The sequence below is a fragment of the Phyllostomus hastatus genome, unplaced genomic scaffold (assembly GCF_019186645.2).
Source record: "Phyllostomus hastatus isolate PE091 unplaced genomic scaffold, TTU_PhHast_1.1 phas_contig_40, whole genome shotgun sequence".
Classification (NCBI taxonomy): domain Eukaryota; kingdom Metazoa; phylum Chordata; class Mammalia; order Chiroptera; family Phyllostomidae; genus Phyllostomus; species Phyllostomus hastatus.
The window spans coordinates 573020-596796 of record NW_025333872.1 but is presented as its reverse complement, the minus strand read 5'-3'; the positions used below and the strand labels follow the sequence as shown (position 1 = coordinate 596796).

The 23777-nt window shown below is 40.6% G+C and overlaps 1 protein-coding gene across 3 annotated transcripts in view; it reads right to left on the bottom strand.

Annotated features, from left to right (window-relative positions):
* The window catches only part of BRPF3 (bromodomain and PHD finger containing 3), a 33557-nt gene extending 28253 nt beyond the window's left edge, over nt 1–5304 (bottom strand). The window contains exons 1-2 of one of the 3 annotated variants that reach the window (XM_045843001.1): nt 5051–5304; nt 687–2167 (exon numbers count right to left, since the gene is read on the bottom strand). In XM_045843001.1, the coding sequence (XP_045698957.1) occupies nt 687–2137 (1451 nt within the window). In that variant the 5' untranslated portion in view covers nt 2138–2167; nt 5051–5304. The remainder of the gene's footprint in view (nt 1–686; nt 2168–5050) is intronic. The other 2 variants (XM_045843000.1, XM_045843002.1) reach the window with 2 other exon arrangements.
* Between the last annotated feature and the right edge of the window lie 18473 nt (nt 5305–23777).

The window sequence follows — 23777 nt, the reverse complement described above, 5'->3', positions numbered from 1 at the left end:
CCCATCCCTCCAACAGCTCCAGCTACCTCCCTGGTAGTTTAACAAGTACATTGGTCTCTCCACACTCAGTGAGCTTAGTTACACAGCTGAACTGAGTGATCCTAAATCCAAAAGCTTTTTAAGAGGAGCTCCCCACACTACCTCCACCCCTCCTGAAAATCCCCATCATTCCCAGGACCAAGCTTTCTGGAGAGCAGAAATCCATACTGACCCAGTAAACTGGAAGTAGCTGTATCACTTCCAGTTGTGGAAATATGTGGGGAGGATTTTAAGTGTCACAAAAACCAGGCAATGAAGGATGGGATTCAACTGGCATTTACAGAGACCACAGATGCTAAGCATCTAGAAACACCTGGGACAGTCCTAATAATGAAGAATTATCCTGTCCAAAGTGCCACCTGTACCCCTCCCTGTTGAAAGATACTGCCTTAGACATCCTGTCGCCTGAGATTCTAAGCAACTTGAGTGTTTGTCTCACCTTGAACCAAAGGATATACATTGTTCTGAGGACATAATCAAAACTACAAACTGGACTAGGCAAGCCCAGGGTCCAAAGGAGAAATTTGAGGGCCCACAAGAGAACAGACATTCACCAACAGTGCTTGGGGAAGGAGGCCTGGCTCAGGGCCAACACCAGCCCAAGAAGAAACCATGAGTCTCTAGGGTACCTTCCTGGGCAGGCTCACCTATAAGAGGGTATCTGTGGGACGGTGACCAATGGGACAGTGGAGGGTGTGTCTCGACCCACTTCTTCTGGCTCTTTCTTGATCTTTTGCTTCAAAGTCATCTTGTTCTTCTTAGGCACTCCCTTAACAGGGCCACCTATTCCCCCCTGGCCTTCATCTTCCTCCTCTTCTTCCACCTCTTCCTTCTCTTCCTCCACCCCACAGCCTTCCTTCAGCCCTTCCTCATCCCCAGCCTCACTGAGGCTTTCAGGGGAGTCACCCTTCCTTCTAGCAGTGACAGCACCTGGCGGTGAGTGGGCCTCACAGTAGGCAGTCTTGCGCACTGTGAAGATGGTGCCATTGAGGCTGGTCTCACGCATGGGCTCAATCTTCAAGAAAAGCCCAGCCCGCTGTGCACATGTCACATGGAAGGCTGTGTAGCAGTTCATCTTATGGCACTGGATGGCTGCACCCAGCCCCTTCTGCTTGCAGATATAGCAGGTCAGTTTCCAACGGGCAGGTGGGATGTTGTCAATGCCCTCAATGGGCTCCAGGAACACGGTGTTAGCGAAACAGACTTCAGGGATCCAGATGGCACACACCACGTGGGCCCAGTGCCCATCGCTGGTCTGTTTGAAGGCACCACCTTTATTGGGGCAGAGGACACAATCCACAGGCCGGGAGGGAGACTGCAAGCAGCAGCGGCATAGCCACTGACCCTCAGGGATGTAGGGGACGCCATAGCACTCCTGGTGTACAGCTAGGTTACAGATGTCACAGAAAAGAATGACATTGCTATTGTGGCATTCGTCATCCAGGCACACACAACAGAAGGCATCTTCATCAATGAGTGACTGTTGGGCCCCACTGCTACGACTCTCCAAGTATGACTCCTTCTCAAGCCGGTCTACCAGCAGCTCAAAAGTATCTGCTGACACCAAACTGTGCCCATCTACTCGCCGCTTCTCATTCACCATGTCCAACCAGGCAAAGTCCTCCTCATCCATGTCATACTCTACCTCTGCATCCAGGTCTTCAGGTGGTTTCTCAATGTAACGGTAGTAAGCAGCAGGCAATGGGGGTGCTTCTGGCTGACTGCCTGAGTCCACCAAGCGGAAGCTGGGCTGTGGGAGGTGGAAGGAAGTGCCGGGTGCATGCTTGGAACAGGAATCCTTCTTCTTGCCCTTGGATGAGGGTTTTTTGGACTTGCCGGGGAACTGAGGCTGCTCACTATTTTCCTTGTTACTATTACATTCAGTGATATCCTGGGCAGTCAGCTCATCCTCTGTGATGATCTTCAGTGGGTCATAGATGCTGATACGATGCAGGCGTCCATCAATGTCCACCTCAACAATCCGTTGGGCCTGGGCATATGTCAGGGTCTCCCGGGTAGGTGAGCACTTGAGACTGTAGGGGGATGGGGAACGCCGGCCCTCGGCATTCTGCCGTGATTTCTGTTGAGGCTTCCTCATGGCACCTGGGAAACAAGGGAACAGGCAGGCCTAAGGAGAAAAGGCCAGGAGACATTGAAGTGGATATACTTATTCACCCTTCCGTCTGATCAAGCAGCCAACCAAGAAATAGGACTGAATGTCCCCTCTGAACATTCTGCCCCCCAGATGTCCCCATGGCTTGCTCCTTTGCCTCCTACAAGTTTTTCCACAAACACTACTTCTCAGTGAGACCTTCCCTGACCTCTTTATCTAAAATTGAAAATCCCTTTTACCCTACCAGCAATCTATTATCTTGCTTTATTTTTCACTGTAACACTCACCATCTTTTACTGTGCTGTGGAATTTATTCTTTATCACGTATGTTTGCTTCCTTCTACTAGAATATAAGCTCTATGAGGGGAGAGATTTGTACCTGTCTTGTTCAGTATATCCCCAGCACCTGGAATGGTGCCTGGCTCCCATAAGTACTAAAATATTTATTGTATAAGTATTTCTCCTCTCAACTAATAATTCAACTTGAGTGTATAAGTACTAATTGAATGAAAGGAGAAATAAAACATGCATGATACCTGCCCTCTAGTTATATCTGATTAAAGGGACAGACAAATAAATAGATCCAAACGATACAAACATAAGGCTGTGGGACTGCTAACTATGGAAAGGGGGGCGGTGGTTAAGGCTTCAGATAAGAAAACAAGAACAGCATCAATTTTTAAGCTCTGGACATGAAGAGTGGTCCCATCAAAGGATCGCAAATTCACAGGTCTGGAGTCTTCTTCCAAACCATCTTACCATGATCAGAAACCCTATCCCCCTGAACATGCCCAGGGCTAAAGGGGTGAAAGCACACAAATTATCTATCTCATGCAGTCTAAGGATTTCAGACTATAGTATTCAGGGTTTTATCTGCAAAAAGCAGCATTCAGGAGACACTGGCTAGTACATCTCAAAGCAAAAGCTCTGGAAGTGGCCCCAAGTGTCACTGGAGTTGTAAGCTGACCTGAGGCCCTCATTATTAAGGCCAAGGTGAATGGGGCAATACCTGTGGTAAACTCTCAATGTATTCTGTTTCAAAAAGGCCCTTTTTTTCAAAATACTTGTATCTAGTCTAGTCTTATGCAGCAAAGAGTAAGCCCAGAAGTTTTCTACCTCATTCTCTGGATGGTCAGAACTATGACAAGCTCAAAGGATCTGTGGTAAGCAGTCACTTAGGCCATCACTACCAGGAAAGATCTTTGGGGATATGTTGCCCTGAGGTGTGGGTAGAGACTTGAAAGGGTATGAACAGGAAGAGGATTTCAAGGAGAAAAAGTTCGACACCTGGGTTGAAAAGCCTACCATCTCTATCTATAAAGCGGAGATGATGACAATGATGATCATCACCTCCATTTTACAGATGAATAAATAAAAAGTTCAGAAAGGTGTCACTACACCCAAGTGATAAAGCTCCAATTCAAACCCAGATCTTTAACCTACTCAACTCATCTTACTAGGAGGAAAGAACACCACAGAGATGCCCTGGTCTGGCAAAAGAGAGCCTCTGGGGCAATCTAGGTTTTATTCTTGGCCCTAAATGACCTAAAGAGTCACTTAAACTCTCTGTGCGTCTATACTCCCATCAGTAAAATGAAATCAATAAAATCTACCTCTTAAAGATTGCTATTTGTCAGTAAGGTATGATTAAGATCATTTAAAAGGTCTTCCAATCCTGAAGTGTGACTGAAACAATAAAAAAACAAAGTGGCTGAGCAATAGTGCCAGAAGGGCACCCATCCTATTTGGAGCCAAAGGAAACGATCATCACAGCAACTCTGTCCAGGTTCCCAAGGCCCTTGGCCACTATACATCTTATAAAGGCCAACTCCTTGAGGGTAGCCTGTGACAGTAGACTGCCTTATTGCCTCCTCCCCCTCAAGGGTATGGAGACCCTTACACAGGTGTGAAAACCTACCTCACTTCTAGCGTGAAATAGTTCAGAGAGGCTGTGGCCCCTTTGTTAATGCAACTCTATCCTTCCTCCCTCCCCGGCAGCTCAGGTATCTCTCCACCAAGCAGCAAGTGGCTAGGGAGACCTCTTTGGTCCCGCCCAAGCCTCTAGACACTGGTGGTCATACTCTAGAGGGAAAAGGGCTGCTGCTGAGGAAAATGAAATGAGTTCACCCACAAGGAGCTTACAGTCTATTTTTTGGCGGGAGTTTCTCATCCCATACAACCCTCCCCACATACACACCTCCCAATAACTCGAACACCCCCCCAGAGGTGTACTGCGCATTCCCTGAGACCTCGCTGACCCATACCACCCAGGACCCCCAAAAAGAAGAGTTTCTGCAATTAGTCTGTACCCCTGCGCCCCACAAGAGATACTCATGAGACGAGGACCGCGGCCAAGCCTCTTGCCCCTTTAAAGGGGCACCATTTCCAGAAGAATCTTGACCCTTCAGAGGAGCAAGGAAATAATACCTCCACCTCAGGGGCAGGGGCGAGCGCGCCACACCGACTGACTCAAAGCCCGACCCTCGGACAGAAAGCTAGCACAAGCGAAACAGCGGGGCATACAAGCGAGCGCCCATTGGTCGTCTCACCTGCCCGTTAAAAAACCCCGGAGGGCTAAGGGACACTCAGGGGGTGGAACTCTCCTCAGGCATGACCAATTGGAGAGCGTGGCGGGGGCGGGGCTCGGCGGCTGAGCTTCCAGAGCCCGGGGGGAAAAACAAGATGGCGGCTGCAGGAGGGGGTCCTCGCTTTTCTGCTCCCCCCTCACCCGCCTTCCTCTTCCCCGCCGCCACTCGCGCTATGGGAGAAGGCTTTCGCACTGCTCTCGCCCCGCTCGGAAAGCCCCCCGCTTCCCTCCCCAGCCCGCGCAGTCCCTGGTCCCGTAGGCCCCGCTGCCCCCGCCCCCGCTCTGTCCGGCCCCGCAGACGCCCCCATTACCTCAGCCGCCCGCCCGGCCCCAACGTTCGGGGGACCCTGGGCGCGGACAGGCCGGCGGTCAAGCAGGTCGGCGCGGCCCGGGGAGCGGAGCACGGCCTCCCGCGCTGGCCTCCGTGGGCACAGTCGTGCCCCCTCCCGGCCCGCGCTGGGCCCCAGCCCGGCCGCCACCACCGCTCCCGGGGGAGGAGGGGGAATGGAGCAGCCGCCGCCGCCGCCGCTACCGCCACGGAGCCCGGCCGAAGGGAGGGAGGGATCAGCCCCCAGGCAGGATCCGCCCCTCCGGCCTCCCCCCGCCACCTCCACCCCTTCTCTCGCTCCCTCCCTGGCTCCGCGGGCTCTCCCGCTGAACGGGAGCGAGAGCGCGAAAGAGGGGGAAACGGGAAAATATCCCCCCGCCCGTGTCGGGCGCAGCGGCGGCCGGGGCGGCGCTGAGGAGCGCGGAGCCGCCGCCGCCGCCGCCACGGGGCACGGTCCCCGGCTCGGCCTCACGGTGGCGATGCGGACGCGGCAGGGGCGCGGAGCAGAAACGGGGTCTACGCCCGCTGCAGCCCCGAGTCACTCAGGCCCAGCCCTGCGTCGGCGAGCCAGACGAGAGACTGGGACATTAGGGTCTCGTCGGGAAAGACGGGGATCCCTAACTAGAATGGGCAGTCTCCTCCCCATATGCCCGCGGGGTGTTGACTGAGGTTTGGGGCACAACCCCCCCCCCCTCCGCCGCCTTGCATTTCGAGGGCCCCTTCAAAGGTTAAGCCAGAGCAGTCAGTAAAGTCAAAACCGGTCTGTAGTTTCTTGAGGTGCAGGTGCCTGCACTTTTCCCAGAAAGTCATCCCCCACCCCCTACCCTCCCGCTCGGTCGGAGGACAAAGGTCTCAGTGACGTCCATCCCCTCCCCCAGTGCGGACAACTAGGAAAGATCTGCCTCTGTTGTCTACAGGTTAGCATCTTGTTGCTCACGAGACACCCCTAGGAAACAGACCTGACTTTTCATTGTGCCACCTCTACCCTCTGGGTTTAAAAAGAGTAAATAAACATCAAAGTTTGTCAGTCTACTTAGGGACGTCTGGTAACTGGTTTTTATCACTGTAGACACGAGAAACATTCTCTCCTTAAACCAGATTGGGCTAGGAGTCCGTTAATTTAAGGCAATAATTGGCTTTCTAAAAGATGCTTGACAAATGACAACTTCAGGCTTTCAGATGTAATCAAAAGAAGACGGCTCCTTTGCCGCCCACTTTTTAATTGGAAAGTTTACCTCGCACGACTGAAGTCCCAAGCACCAATATTTAATGATGTTTATAGAGAACGTATGGATAAACTGCCTTTAAGTATGAAGATGAGTGACGTATTTTGAGAGAGTTTCCTCTGCCCACGCTGGTGGTGTAGCTTAGTGAAACTTTCACAACTTCTTGGTTGGTTCTGAAAATCAAGGATACAGATTCTGGAATCAGAGGATGAAGGAGGATCAAGTGTTAGGACCCAAGTCTCCCACATGTTTAAACTGAAACGTACTGCTACTTTTGAAGTATAGATGCTCATTATCCCAAGGAATTTAAATACATTGTGTTTGAATTTGCAAGTTTGATAAAAGGAAACTAATTTGTATTCAACGATGTTTTCCTGTTTTACAGGGTAGCACCTTCTGACAAAGTGATAGCAAAAATACTTCTGTTAACCACTTTTTTTTTAGGAGTGGCTTGTGGAGCTAAGCAAGGGCAGGGTAATATTTTAAAACTGAAGATGAAATAGTATGAATTAATGTCGTCTTCTAAGACTAAGGGGAATAATCATTTGGAGGGATGGTGTGAAATAAAAGATGATTTATTGAGGAAGGAAAAGTCCCAGGGGCAAAAGATTTTTACAATTTCTTTTAGTTAAGAAAAACAAAAAACTGAAGATGAATGGAAACAAAGATACTGAATTTCATTTCTTGTTCTTTTAAAATGTAAGATAAAACCATTTATACTTATGATTTGTAACATTTTTTGATGGATGTTCTTAAATTTTATTTAGCACAATTCCATTTGTATCATTAATTACCTTGAGAAAATGCATTGGTTTCCACTTGTAACAGTAAATAAAATAATGATTTTAATGCTATTGAAAATGTGTTGTTACCTAATATATTTAATTTCTGGGTTTTTCTGTTTAAAGGTTTCATAGAAGACATTCAATCTAAGTGTTTCTCTTCCATTTGCAACTTCCAGTTTCTTAATGGTAACATTATAGTTGATCTCACTTATTTTTGACATTTGGGATTGTGTTCTGTTTGTGTAATAGCACAAATAACCAGTTCACTATGATGTAATCTTAAATGTAACATGGGACAATTATGTTCATAAAAACAAATTTGGGACATGTATCAAAAATCCCAGAGGCACGAAATTTAATTCACTTTAATCTTTGGCTACTTTTAAAGAGTTTAAATTCACCAGTCCCTGGCCTTTCCATTGAACCATACAGTAATTAAGTTCAACAAACAGAGGCAGTGACCTTTGATTCCAAATAGTAGTTTTAAAATCCTGCATTTCTAAGTAGAAACTAACTTAATTGGAGTAGGAGAATGTTCTCACCACTTAGATTTAAAAATGGAAATGTGAATACAAAGAGCCTCCCCTTCCATTTTTCCCCCAGCATCCCAGGATATCTTTGTCAACTCTTTACAACATGTTATTAGTTTACCAAGGCAAGAAACCTCTGAGGGGTCAGATGCAGATGTGGGGGAGTTGGCTACGGTTTGGGGCAAAAATACAAACAAACAAACAACCCCCTCCCCCAGCTAGATGGCCAAACACCAGCAGAGAAAGCTGTAACACCATTTTAGATACATTCAGGAAATGGTGGGTAAAAAATGGGAGAGAGGCAGTAGTCCCTGATGATTTTTGGAAGAGGTAAATGGCCTGCATAGTTCCTCACTCTAGGCTTTAGTGAGGCAAGAGAGCACAAATTAATATGGTTTAAATTATCTGTCTAGTATGACTTGCATTAACCTCTTTGGACTTGAATTGTAGTTAGACATACCACATGCTTCAAAGTAAATACAATATTTTTGCTGTGTATAATGGGCACTAATGTTTTTGGCCCAAACTTTCAAGGGAAAAGCTCTTTTAATTCAATTATTTATTTATTAATATTTAGATATTTGGGGGGTTTTTGTATTATAGAAGGTATTATTTTGTATACGGATATCATTATTGCTTTCTACAGTTACACTTTTAACACATAAGTATAAATAAAAGAATTAAAAACATTTATATAGAGACAGAATTAGTACTACCCAAGCATAATGCACATCCTTATTTTACCCTCAAAAATTTGGGCAAAAACTGTACATTATACATGGCAAAATATGGCAGTGTGGCAAGTATAAATTGCTCAAACTGAGTTGATGTCTTTTTATTTCTACTATCAATTAGCATTTCAATGAAATTCTAAACTCTAAATCATGAATGAAGTTAGGGCACCATAAACAAATGTTATTTCCATGTTTTAGCAAAAGAACAACCCTGTAAGTAGCCATCTATTTGATATAATTTTACTAAAGAAAGAAAAAATACACAAAATAATAGCACCTCCCAAAACAAAAAAACTGCATTTTTAACAAGATCCCCCTAGGTGATTCATATGTATGATGGTCAATTTTATATCTCACCTTGAACAGACTAGGAGATACCCAGAAAGCTGGTAAAACATTTTGGATGTGTCTGTAAGCATGTTTCAGGAAGAAATTAGCATTGGCATGGGTAGACTGAGTAAAGAAGATGTCCCTCACCAATGTGGATGGGCGTCACTCAGTCCATTGAGGGCATGAATAGGACAAAAAGGTAGAGGAGGATCGAATTTGCTCTCTGTTTGAGCAAGGACATCCATTTTCCTCTCTTGGGCATTGGTGCTTCTGGTTCCCAGGTCTTTAGACTTGGACTGAATTTTACCACCTGCCTTCCCCGTCCTCCAGCTTCCAGACAATAGGTCATGGGACTTCTTGGCCTCCATGATTGCTTGAATCAATTCCTAAAATAAACACTATATAGATAATGAAGTTTGGGAAATAAATGCACATGCTTAATCCACACATTTTAACTATAACAGATGTTTCTTTGGAGAACCCTGACAAATACAATATCCATATTAAAGTTAAAAAGTGGTGGATTAGAGGATAATTAGAGAATTCTTGGATTAATAAGATCCTTGTATTTTCTGGGAAAAGGGTAAAGTTGTAGGGATAATTTTGGGTTTTGATTAGTCAAGAAAACCTGCTGTAACATAATCTATAATTCCATTTTTATTCTTGAAAATGCAAAGTAATATGTAGTGACAGAGAATAGATTGGTTGTTGCCTGGAGTTGGAGAGGACTGACTTAAGGGGCATGAGGGAACTTTTTGGAATGGTGGAAATGTTCTGTCAGTTAGTTTTGAATGGAGAAACACAGGTGTCAATATGTTTGTTAAAAGTCACTGACCTACTGGATAGCTGTAATTTGTTTTATGTAAATTATACTACAATTAAGCTGATGAAAAGAGAATATCTATTGTAATTTTTAGACTGATCATTAAGAGAATGAAAAAAAGCTGTAACACAAAAAAAGGAATAATAAATCAGAAGACAAGGAAAGAAAAAGGAACTTGTAAAGCTGGAACAAATAGGCAATGAAATGATGGCAGATTTAAACTTAATCCACACTCTACACTGTAGTAGTCTATAATGAGAGGGACATTTGGGGAAAGTTTGATGACAGATGGTTAAAACATGTGGATTAAGCATGCATTTATCACCCAAACTTCACTAATATTTAGTAAAGAATTTTTTTTTTACAAAAAGATCCACGAGAACAAAGAATTGTCAGTAAAGTTTTGGAGAATGAAAGTAGATGGATGAACAAATCAGAGAAAGCTAAAACAAGTCTGCAGAAAGAGCCATAAAAACCAACTGATTCACATTAGAAAGCTAAAAAGGCTTAGAAGTAGGAGGCTGCAGGTACTCCTGAAAGTTGGATTGGCTGAAAAATCTGTAAAAGAGCTGTTGGATCTTGTCAGAGCTCCTCAATACTCCTTGGAAGTTTACCATCTCAAGAAATTGAAATAAGGAGATCTTGGACTTGGGCATGTCAGGCACCAGTAAGGGCAGAGACCAAGCTGAAAATAGGAATTAAAATGTAACTCTACATACTGTACGGACACACCATTTCCCTTCTCAGGATGGAAGAAGAGGAAGGGGGAAGCTGGTACAAATTGCTGGAAACTGGTGGTCCAGAGGAGGATCAGAGAAAAATCCAATGAAAACATTTTTAGCCCGTTCATCCTTTCAGTAGGGAACTGAAAAAAATGTTTTCATGAGATCAAAATCTTCAGTGGCCCTTCAGTGGCCCTTCCCCTCCCCTTCCCCTCCCCTTCCCTCAACATTTCAGAATACTGAGAGCCAAGTTTATATTAAAAAAAAATTGGATTGGATAGATTACCAGATACATTTCACTGTATGAAAGTAGGTTTTTCAGTACTGATGGAGGGTTTACAGATGAATTTAATAATATATACAAAGAAAATGAAAATATTAAAACAAGCAGCTATTAATTCTAGGCAAGGCAATTACCCAATTCTAGCTGTCTCAGGGAAAAAGAGAATTTATTGGAAGGGTTTAAGAAGGGCTCACAGATTGACAGAAGACTGGAGGAGCAAGCTAAAAATCCAATATAATGTAGCCAGGTCATTGCCACTAGGTTCTATACTGTAAACAGTATTTGAAAAAATTTTTCTGTTAGTTGCTAATATTGGAAATATAATTTATTATTTCATATTCATCTTGAAAAAGATGAAAAAGAAGTATAATTTTGGTTGAACCTATGTGGCTCATTTGCAGACATTTATAATATATAATCGTAAAAATGAAAAACAGTAGATATTTAACTAGTAATTATGATAAAACAATATTGGGAATATGAAGTGGTGAGCAATATAAATTAAATCCTCATTATAGTTGAAAGATAATAGATAAAATTGAAAAATCAAGAGCTAGCAGTAAATGCATGTTATTTAGACATGAAAGAAATGCTGGAAGAAACTACTGAAGAGTTGGTAATAGTTGCTTTCAGATTGGGAGAGCTGAATTAGGATGAAACAGGAGATCTCTTGTTTTATTTCTACACCTCATGATTTTATTGACTTTTTAAGACTAGGTAATTTCATAAAAGTTAATATAAAAAATTTCTAAAGTTAAATGGTATTATTCCAGAACTAAGTGAATGAAAAGTGACTATGATAAATTCGCTTTCCATTTCAATATGGCAGAAAGAATGCCAAAAGGGAAGAGTTAACATAGTGGACCCGACTGCTAACCTTTGATGTGCCTGCTTACAAGGTTGGCCTGTGGCTGGTATCTGGGAACTTGAATTTCAGGAAGCTCTCACTGCACTAACTGATAAGAGTGGCTCCCGGGCCTTGTGCAAACAATATGGTTTATGTCGAACACCATGCTTTCCTTCTGGAAGGGTGGAATTTGGGTATACGCTAGACAGAGGGAGCCTAAGTACCAGCCCCCAATAAAAACCCTAAGCATAGTTCCTAATGAGCTCCTCTGGTAGACTACATGTCGCATGTGCCGTTACACCTCATTGCTGAGGGAATTAAGTGTGTTCTGTGACTCCACTGGGAGAGGATTCATGGAAGGTTGGGCCTGATTTCCTCCAAACTTCACCCTCTGTGACTTTTCTCTTTGCTGATTTTGCTCTGTATTCTTTCACTGTAATAAATCATAGCCATAAAGATGGCTGCATGTTGAGTTCTTGATTTCTTCTAGAGAATCTAAAAATCAAATATAATGTAGCCAGGTCATTGCCACTAGGTTCTATACTGTTAATAGTATTTAAAATTTTTTTCTATTAGTTGCTAATATTGGAAGTATAATTTATTGTTTCATATTCATATTTAATATTTAACTAACTTGCTAAACTTCCTATTTCTAACAATTTTATAGGTTCTTTTTTAAAAAAGATTTTATGTATTTATTTTTAGACAGAAGGGAAGGGGAGGAAAAGGAGAGGGAGGGAAACATCAATGTGTGGCTCCTTCTCACGTGCCCCCTACTGGGGACCTGGCCTGCAACCCTGGCATGTTCCCTGACTGGGAATGGAACCAGTAACCCTTTGGTTTGCAGGCTGGTGCTAAATCCACTGAGCCACACCAGCTGGGGGATTTTATAGCTTCTTAAGGGCTTTCTCTGTAGATAATTATATTATTTGTGAATAATTTTAAAAATATTTTGTTTATTTTTAGAGAGAGAGAGGAAGGGAGAGAGAAAGAGAGAGAAACATTGATGTGAGAGAGAAACATTGATCTGTTGCCTCTCATAAGCACCCTAACTGGGGACCAAACTTGCAACCTAGGCATATGCCCTGACCAGGAATCAGATTGGTGACCTTTTTGCTTTAAGGTTTGATGCCCTACTAACTGAGTCATACCAGTTAGGGTGTGAATAATAGTTTTGATCCTCCCCTTTCAAACATTAGGCTCCTTCTTCCCTTCCTCCCTCCTTTCCTTTCTTTCTTACCTCAGCACAATGTTGGGTAGAAGTAGTTATAGTAGATAGACATCCCTGCCTTGTTAGTCAGTTTCAAGGGAATGCCTCTGACATTTACCTATTAAGAGTGATGTTTGCTTTAGGAGTATTTAGACACCCTTTAACAGATTAAGAAAGATCATTTCATTCTTAAAAGTTTTATCATGATGAAAGTTGAATTGCATTAAATGCTTTTTCTGCATCTATTAAGACAATTGATTTTCTCCTTTACTGTTAGAGAATTGGTTCTCTAATATTAAACCAGTCTTGTATCCCTGGGATCAGCCTGACTTTGTCACAACTTATTGCCTCTTTTATACATCACTGATTTGCTTTGCTAATACTTTAATATATTTGCATCAAGGCTCACAAGTGAGACTGACTGTAGTTGATTTGCTTTGGGAATTATGGTTTAGTCTCACACAATAACTTAAGAACATTTCCCCTTTTTCTGTTTTCTGGAAGAGTTTGTATAAGATTGAAATAAACTGTTTCTTGAAAAGTTGATAGCATTCACCTAATAAACTGTTTAATCCTGATGGTTTCTTTGTAAGAAGTTTTAACTATCTTCAGTTTCTTTAATGGGCATAGGATTATATGAGATCTTTATTTATTGATTTATATTTTTCTAGGATCTGTTCATCTAAGTTTTGTAAAATATTATCTTTCAAATCTCTGTTGTATCTGTAGTTATATCCTCCTTTGCATGACTAATATATCTTCTCTTTTCTCCCCTCTCAATTTTACTAGTTCTTCTTTCCCCCACACCCCACACCCCGTCCACAGATAACTAGCTTTTGGCTTTGTTGATCCTCCCTATTCTATTTCTTGATTGGTGTTCTAATAGCTTTTAATCTGCTTCCTTCCACTGTCTTTCAATTTACTCTGTTACTTCTCTAACTTAAGTTGGGTGTTTAGTTCTTTAATTTTCAGACTTTATTCATTTCTAATATAAGCATTTAAGTCTATAAGTTTACATTGAATTACCACTGTTGTTTGTTTCTCAAGTCTTGATACATAGTATTTTTATCATTGCTCGGTTCTAAATACTTTGCACTAGTATTATGATTTCATCTTGGACCCAAGTGCTGCTTTTGAAGTATGTGTTTAATTAATTTTTCTGTTTTAAGATAATTATAGATTCACATGCAGTTTTAAGAAATGATACAAAGATATTCCATATACACTCTATCCAGTTTCCCCCAGTAGGAACATCTTGCAAAATGATAGAAAGTACTACAACCAGGGTATTGACATTGATGAGAATTCAACTATTCATCTGACTGAGGATCCCTTATACATGATGAGTTATTTCTCTCTTGTTGCTTTTGAGATTCTCTCTTTGTACTTGGCTTTCAACAGTTTGATTATGATGTGTCTAGGTATGGATTTCTTTGAGTTTATCTTATTTGGAGTGTGTTGAACTCCTTTAGTGTGTCGATTAATGGTTTTCACCCAGTTTGGGAAGTTTTTGGTGATTATTTCTTCAAACATTCTTTCTGTTCCTTTCTCTCCTCTCCTCCTGGAACCTCCACTGTGTATGTGTATGTTGTTGTACACTTTGTGGTGTTTCACAGTTCGCTGAGGGTCTGTTCATTTTTCTTTACTCATTTTTTTCTCTCTCTATTCCTCAAACTGAAGAATCTCAAGTGACTTGTCAAGTTTGCTAATTCTTCTCTCTGCCAGCTTGAATCTACAGTTGTGCTTCTCTGGTACAATTTTTTAAATTTCAGTTACTATACCTTTGAACTAAAGAATTTTTACTGGGTTCTCTTTAATAATTTTATCTCTCAAAAAAAACACTAATTTTATCTCTCTATTGATATTCTCTGTTTGGTGAGACGTTCCCATACTCACCATATTCTCTATTTGGTGAAACAAAAGAAATAATAATAATCGTTTGGTTATTTAGACATGATGTCCCTTTAGTTCTCTTAAATAACAAAAATTCAACTAATGTATATTAAAGATTAAATTGGCTTTATTCAATGAGTCATATATCAGGCAGCATCTCATCTAGCAAATAGAAAGATATTTCAAAGGGGTACAGCAAAGGAAAGATCTTTAAAGTCAGGAAAGAATGAAAAGGAAGTTTACTAGCAGAAAGTAGAGTGTTTCAGGTTTAGGTAACCTGGCTCTGGGGCACAGATGGGGCCTTATCAGGGATTACGTCTCTAATGCTGACCAGGTAATTCCAGGTTGACTGGTTAAAAGTTACATTTCGTGAAGAGGCTGAAACTGCAATTAGGCTAAGTATTAAGTCTTGAATGCTGGTGTAGGATGTAGACTCCATTTTGGGCTATTTGTTACTTTTTAACATTTCTTTGAACATATTTGTATTAGCTGATTTAAAGTCTTAGTCTAATAAATTCTATTCATCTGGGCTCCTGAGAGACAGTTTCTATTAACTGCTTCCTTCACCCCACCCCGCCTATGTCACATTTTCTTATTTTTTCCATGTCTCATAAGTTTTCCCAGGGTTTTGTTTTTTTCAATAACAGTTGACATCAAATGTTATTTTATATTAGTTTTAGGTGCAGAGCAAGTGATTAGTTAGACATTTGTATAACTTATGAAGTGATACCCCAAATAAGTCTAATACCCACCTGGCACTATATAGTACATGGTTATCACAACATTATTGCCTATATTCCCTAGGCTGTACTTTACATCCCTGTGACTGTTTTGTAACTGAAAATTTTAGCTTTTTAACCCCTTTAGCTTTCTCACCTAGCCCCCCACTTCCCTCCCCCTAGTTTGGCAACCATCAGTTTGTCCTCTGTATCTATGAATCTGTTTCTATTTTGTTTGTTCATTTATTTTGTTCTTTAGATTTCACATATAAGTGAAATCATATGGTATTTGTCTTTCTTTGTTTCACTTATTTCACTTAGCATAATGCCTTCTAGGTCCATCAATGTTGCAAATGGTAAGATTTCATTCTTTTTTAATTGAATTTATTGGGGGTGACATTAGTTAATAAAATTATGTAGGTTTCAGGTGTACAATTCTATCATACATCGTCTGTATATTTTATTATGTGTTCACCACCCCAAGTCAAGTCTCCTCCCACCACCATGTATCCCCTCTTCACCCTCTTCTACCTCCCCTGCCCCCCTTCCCTCTGGCCATCACCACACTGTTGTCTGTGTCTTTGAGTTTTTTTTTGTCTGTTTGTTTAATCCCTTCAACCTTTTTCACCCAGCACCCCCAAACCGCCTTTCCTCTGACAGCTGCCAGTCTGTTCTCTGTACCTGTGAGTCTGTTTCAGTCTTGTGTGTTAGTTCATTTTATTCACTAGGTTCCACATCTAAATGAAATCATATGGTACTTGTCTTTCTCTGACTGGTTTATTTCACTTGGTATAATATTCTTAAGGTCTGTCCATTTGGTTGCAAAAGGTAAGGCATCCTACTTTTTTACAGCAGATTAATATTCCATTGTGTAAATGTACCACAGCTTTTGTATCTACTCATCTACTGATGGGTACTTGTGCTGTTTCTAAATCTTGGCTATTGTAAATAATGCTGCAGTGAACATAGGGGTGTGGATAGTCTTTCAAATTAGTGTTTTGGGTTTCTTCAGATATATTCCAAGAAGTGGAATTGCTGGGTCATTAGGCAGTTCTATTTTTAAATTTTTTAAGGTAACTCCGTACTGCTTTCCACAGCAACTGCACTGGTATTCATTTTCACCAACAGTGCACTAGGGTTCTCTTCTTTCTGCATTCTCACCAGCAGAAAGCATTCTCACTTGTTCTTTGTCGATTTATTGATAACAGCTATTCTGACAGGTGTAGGGTGATATCTCATTGTGACTTTAATTTGCATTTCCCTGAATATTAGTCCCATTGAGCATCTTTTCATATGTCATTGGCCATCTACCTGTGTGTCCTCTTTGGAGAAGTGTCTATTTAGATCCTTTGCCCATTTTTTAATTGGGCTATTTGTTTTGGGGGATTTTTTGGTGTTGAGTTTTATAAGCTAATTATAAATTTTGGATATTAACCCCTTACCACGTTTCATTGGTAAATATGTTCCCCCGTTCAGTAGGTCGTCTTTTCATTTCGTTGATGGTTTCCTTTGCTGTGCAAAAACTTTTTAGTCTGATGTAGTCCCATTTGTTTATATTTTCTTTTAGTTCCTCCCCAAGGTGATATATGAGAAATGTATAGAATTTTATTGCCTATGACATCTTGTAGGTGTTTTATGGTTTCAAATCTAGCATTCAAGTCTTTAATCCATTTTTTATTCTTGTGTATGGTATAAAAAGGTGGTCTATTTTTCCTTTTTCTTTTTTTGCACATCTGTCCAATTTTCCCAATATCATTTATTGAATAGACTATCTTTACCCCAAGGTATGTTCTTCTCTCTGTTGTCAAATATTATTTAACCATAAGACGTGGATTTCTGGGCTCTGTATTCTGTTCAGTTGCTCTGTGTGTCTGTTTTCATGCCACCACCATGGTGTTTTGATTGCTATGGCCTTGTAGTATAGTTGGATATCAGGTTCCATGTTTTCTCCAACTTTATTCTTCTTTCTTAGGATTGCTGTAGCTGTTTGGGGGTCTTGTGTGGTTCCATATAAACTTTTTGAATATTAGTTCTAGCTCTGTGAAATACTCCATTGACATCTCAATAGGAATTGTGTTGACTCTATAGATTGCTTTGGGTTGTGTGGACGTTTTAATGATAGTGGTTCATCCTCTCCATGAACACAGTGTGTGCTTCCACTTATTTGTATCCTCTTCAGATTCTTTCTTCGACGTCTTATAATTTTCTGAGTACAGGTCTTCTATGCTATTGGTTAAATTTATTCCTAGGTGTTTTTTCTTTTGATGTGACTCTAAATGGGATTGTTTTCTTAGTTTCCCTTTCTGATAGTTCATTATTGGTGTATAAAAATACAACTGAGTTCTGGACATTTATTTTGTATTCTGCTACTTTACTGAATTCACTCATCAGTTCTAATAGTTTTTTTTGGTGGAATCTTTAGGGTTCTCTATACACAGTATCATGTCATCTGTGACTTCATTCTTTTATGGCAGAATAATATTCAGTCATATATATGTGTCACATCTTCTTTATCCAATCCTCTGTCAGTGGCACTTGGTTGTTGCCATATCTTGGCTATTGTTAATAGTGCTGCAATGAACATAGGGATGAATGTATCTTTTCAAGTTAGTGTTTTGGGTTTCTTCAGATGAATCCCAGATGTGGAATTGCTAAGTCATAAGACAGTTACATTTTTAATTTTTTGAGGTAACTTCATCTGCTTTCCACAGTGGCTGTACAACTTTGCATTCCCGCCAACAGTGCATGAGGTTTTCTTTCTCCACATTCTCGCCAACACTTGTTCTTTGTTGATTTATTGATGATAGCCTTCCTGACAGGTGTAAGCTGTGTCTCACTGAGGTTTTCATTTGCATCTCTCTGATGGGTAGTGACATTGAGCATCTTTTCGTATGTCAATATACTGACTGTCCGTACACCCTACTTGGAGAAGTGTCCATTCAGGTCCTTTGCCCATTCTTTAAAATTGGGTTGTTTGCTCTTTTGGTGTTAAGTTGTATGTGTTCTTTATAAATTTTGGGTATTGACTCTTTATCTTCTCCCAATCCATAGGTTGCATTTTCATTTTGTTGCCTTCCTTTGCTGTGTAAAACCTTTTTAGTTTGGTGTTGTCTTATTTGTTTATTTTTCCATTGTTTCCCCAGGGTTTGTTGATGTTGCTGTTTGTTGTTACTGCTGCTGTAGCTGTTTGTTAAGTGACTTTGCTGAACTCACTTTGCAGCCTGCATTGACATGTGTCAACACTGTAGTCTCTGCTTTATTAGCTCGATGAGCAGATAATGAATGGACAGATATTCCCTTACATTCCTTAAATCAACTCTCCCAGCCTTTGCCAAGGGTGTGTGTGTGTGTTAGATATGTCTTTGCGACTATAACACATGGTGGACAGCTCTGCTTTAGTTTTTACTTCCTGCTTATGCAGATCTTTAAGGTCTGTCTGTGGTGAGAGAGATTAGAGTCTTCTCAGACTTTATGTGTCCACAGTCCTGCACATGTATATGACCTTCTAGATTTTAAGGAATATGTTAGAACTTTTCAAAGACCACTATAGACATGTTATTTCAAAGTTTTTGCTTTTTGGCTTTTTGTCCCTTTTCTTTGCCTCATCCAGTTGTTATCACCTACGGTACCTGTGATGTTAAGCATTTGCCACTGGTTGTTTTGAATAAATACTCACAGGAAAGGGTATGCACAGTGAGTGAGCTCTGAGGTAGTTCAAATAAATGCAAGTCCTGAGAGTGATTGTTTACCGGGAACTGCCAGACGGTTCAAATGACAATTCTTTAAGAACAGGGCCTTTGAGAAGCTGCACACCCACTTTGCCTGTGATGACAGCGAGGCTGCTGGTTTCCATGGCGCCATGATTGCACCTGCCGGCTCCAGGCACCACGGAGGTGAGGAGAGAGGGGTGAGAACAGGAGCAGTTAAAATGCCACAAAGTTCACTGTTTACTGAGATTCAGCCTTTTTCCTTTATGAATAAATGCTCCTCTAGCTGTTTGGAGCCTTTGGTTAATTTCCAGAGTTCAGGAAATATTGATTTTGCCAATTTTTACTCATTATCTCATTGTTTTTATGGAGGAGCAAATTCTTGCAGGTCCTTTCTCCAACATTTTAGAAGTGGCCCCTATCATGTTGACATTGACACAGTGAAGATAAAAAACAATCCCGTCACACGAGGACCCCTCCTGTGGTCCTATCAGAGTCACACCTAATTCCTTTCCTAGTAGCCCTCTTCAGTCCTGGCAGCCACTGATCTGCTGTTTTGTCATCTCTAGGATGTTATGTGAATGGAATCATATAGTGTATAACCTTTTGGGATTAGCTTTTTTCACTAAGCGTAATTCTTTGGAGATTCATCCAGATTTTTGCCTCAATAATTTGTTCCTTATTATTGCTAAGCAATAATCCATAATGTGGATATATCACAGTTTGTTTAACCATTCACCTATTGAAGGACATCTAGTTTCTGAGTTGTTTCTAGTTTGGGGCTTTTATGGATTATGCTGCTGTGAACATTCATGTCCAGGTCTTTGTAAACACACATCTTCATTTCTCTGGGATATATGCCCTGGAGCACAATCTCTGAGTCATATGGTAATTGCATATGGGCAGGTCCTGTTAGTGGCAAAGGAGAAGGGATTTTGCTGATACAATTAAAACTCCTAATCTGTTGACTTTGATTTAATGAAAGGGAGATTACCTTGGATGAGCCTGACCTGATCAGGCAAGCCCTTAAAAGAGGGTTTAGGACCTTCCTTGAACTCAAGAGAAGTTTACCTGCTGGCTTTGAAGATGTCCACTGCCCTGAGTTTTACAGCTGCAGAGAAGTGAGTTCTGCCAACAACCATGTGAGCCTGAGAGAGGATATGAGCTTCAGACGAGATTGCAGTCTGGCTGAAACCTGGACTGTAGTCCTGTGGGACTCCGGGAAGAGGACCCAGCTAAACTGTGCCCCAGGTAAACTGTTCCTGATCTATGGAAACTGTGAGATAATAAATGTATATTGTTTTAAGCTGCTATGTTTATGGTAATTTTTAAAAGGATTTTATTTATTTTCAGAGAGAGGGGAAGAGGGAGAAAGGGAGAGAAACATTGGTTGTCTCTTGTGTGCAGCCCCAGGCTCTGTCAGGGGACAGAACCTGCAACCTTTTGGTTTGCAGGACGATGACCAACTGAGTCACACCAGTCCACGCGGTTTATGGTAATTTATCACACGGCAGCAGACAACTAGTGCCATTTTTTCATCAGTTCTCAGAAATGAAACTGGCCTATAATTTTCTTTCTTCCTTGTCAGCTTTTGGCATTAATGTTATATTTGATTTATAGAAATAATCTGGACATTTTCTTCATGTTTCAGTGCCTTGAAATAGTTCAAAAAATGTTTGGGAAAGAAGCACCAGACATCTGTCTGCTTTTTAAAGGTGTGGTAGAATTCCCTTATGAAATCTGGGATTGGCTTTTCTGGGGAGGAGTGTTCTTTTAGAACTGTCATGTTTTGATTTTCTTACTATTTGAGAGTTTGTTTTAATAAATTATATTTTTTTTATAATTTTGAAAAATAATGTATTTTATTTAGGTTTTCAAAATTGCTTGCATACAGTTAAAGTAATTTTAAAATTATTCTCAAGGGATTCCTCCCCCTCCCCCCATAGTGATTTCAAATATTGTGTATTTGCTCTTTCTTCCATATTTTCTTCATTGGGTTAAGTTAGGATTGTCTTATTTTTCCCCCAACAACTTTTAAATTTATTTATTGGCTCTTTTGTTTTTGTTTTCTAACTTATTAATTCCTGTTTTTACTTTTATTTTTCCTTCTCTGTTTCTTAATTTATTATTTTGTTCATTTTCTGTCTCTGACTGGGATGCATAATTTATTTATTTTCATTCTTTTTTACTGACAGAAGTATTTAAAGCTATGAATTCATCACACGGCAGCAGACAACTAGTACTTGCATTCAGCAGTACTTTAGATATATCCCACAAGTTCTAACATAGAGTTTTATATTATTGCTTTTTAGGAATTCTACAACATCAGTTTTGAGTTCCTCTTTGAAAGGTTGTCTGAATGTTTCTAAGTTGGTGGGAAGAAAGAGCTTTTGTTTCTTATTTTTTTGTTAATTCTTATATTTGAATTCAAAGAATGTAGTCTATGTTCTCTTTATTTTTGAGAATTCAGTAAAGTGTGGTGAGTGTGAGTGTGGGTGTGTTAAGTACCCATGGCTCCTTCAAGAGAAAGTATATTCTCAATATCAGAATATAAAATATGTGTGTGCATGTACTGGGTGTGTGTGTATGTCTTAGCCTTGTTTCTGTCCAGGTGATCTTACAAGTACTGAAGAGTAAATTAAGGTATCACCCTGCTAGTACATTTCTTTCCATTTCTTCTTATATCTCCTGACATATCTTTATTAATTTCACTGTACTACATAGTATCATTTCACTGTATCACTTTATTTACATCAATATTCAAAATTGTATCTTTATTGTGAATTATGCCTTTTAAAATTATGAGCAATCTTCTTTGCTTTATTTAATTTTGGAGTGCCTGAATTCCACCTTCTTGACATTAAGAGCAAGACCCCCACTCTCTAAAAATGTGAATTTACCTATATTATTTTTTTACACTTACCTTTTAATATTTTTTTAATATTTTACCTTTCTGAATTATTGTTTGGGTAAGTCATTTTCTTTTAATGGATGATTTAAGCTCATTTATATTAGCTGATATAACAGGTGTATTTGGTTTGAGTTGTCACATATTTTATATTATATTTTTCTCTTTGTCTTTTATTTTTTTAAATTTTTCCCCAAAACATCAATCAGTTGCCTCTTGTGTGCATTTTTAGTGTTTCAGTCTCTGACTGGGACTAAACCCACAAACTAGGAATGTGCCCTGACTGGGAATTGAAACCCGTGACCTTGAGGTTTATGGGATGATGCTCTAACCCACTGAGCAACACTGTCCAGGGCTGTTTAAGTCTTTTAGTGTGTTCACCATGCTTTGCTTTCTGTTGTGTAGCTCTTCTGATACTTAGGAGGGCCTTTATTTTTGTTCCAATGCTACCTTTTATGATTGTAATCTTATATAACATCCTTCATTCTCTATTTCTTTAGATAGCATGAATTTCCTACTGTGACTAATGTTACAATCAATGTGTTTTGTCTTCCTTCCCATTACCCTCCTTTTCTTCTACAATCCGATATTAGTAAACAAAATGATCTTTCTTTGTGTTTACCTTTGAAGTGTTCAATATGGTTCTATTTCTATTACTTGATTTGTCAACTTTGAATGGTAATATTTGATCCCCAGACGTTACAGATGAGGCAATTATCCAATTTAATGTATTTTCCTTTCTCCTCTCATTTTTTCTTAGTCCAATCAATTTATTCTTTCTTTAGATGTTTTCTTGGAGAGAGCTCATGGGGACCATATTCTCTTCGTTTGTGTGTGTCTGTAGTCTTTATGCCTGAAAGCCAGCTTGCCTGGAGGATAAACCCATGGCTTACGCTGTCTTTACTTAAATACCTTTCAGGTAGTGCCCTACGTTCTCCTGGCACTGATTATTGCTGTTAAGAAATTTGAAGGCAGCATGATTGTTTTTCTTTCATAAATAACTTTATTTTAGGTTGAGATATCTGGTTGCCTAATCAGCTCTTTATTTCTATGGTCCAATACTTTTACTATGATATGTTTGAATCAGTTTTCCCTGGTTCATACTATGTCCTTTGACTTGAAAAGAAGATTCAAGTCTTCTTTTATTTCTGGAAAATTTTAACATTTATATCTGTAATATATCTTGAACTAATTCATAAATACTTAGATGTTCCATTGGTTTGGTTTTCTTCTTCAGGGGTTCCCGTTCTGTGTGGGCCAGTGTTCCCCTGCCTGTCCTCTGCATCTGCCAGCTCCCTCTAACCCTGTGCTGTCCAGTGTGGTAGCCCCTGGCTGTACGTGGCCATTTAATTAATTAAAATTTAAATTAAGAATTTAATCTTTCAGTTGTATTAGCCACATTTTATGAGCTCAACAGCTGCATATGACTAGAAGCTACCACATTAGAAGATATACTCACTTATATATGTAATTTCCATCACAATAAAAAATTCTATTGGGGACTTCTGGCCAAGATGGAGGTGTAGGTAGACACACTGTGCCTTCTCGCACAACCAAAATAAGGTCAGCAACAATTTAGAAACAAGATAACAACCAGATCTGACAGAAAATTGAACTGTATGGAAGTCAGACAACCAAGGAGTTAAAATATACACATTCATCCAGACTGGTAGGAGGGGCGGAGTTGGGCAGCCAGGGGGTGAGGGGTCGGCACAAAGAGTGGTGGGACCGGGCGCGTAAGGCATCCCGAGCACACAGGTGGCTGGTAGACCCAGCGAGGCGGTGACTGTGAAGTTAAGCACTGTGTTCAAGGCACCTGGCTGTCCAGGCCACATTCGCATGCAGGTGAAATTGGGCAGTGAGACAGACTGTGCAGCCCAGGGCCCCAGCGCCGGGAAATAGAACCTTGGGACACTGATTGAAAACACCTATTGGGGTTAAGGTGCAGGGAGAGACTCCCAGCCTCACTGGAGAGTGCGTTGGAGAGACCTAC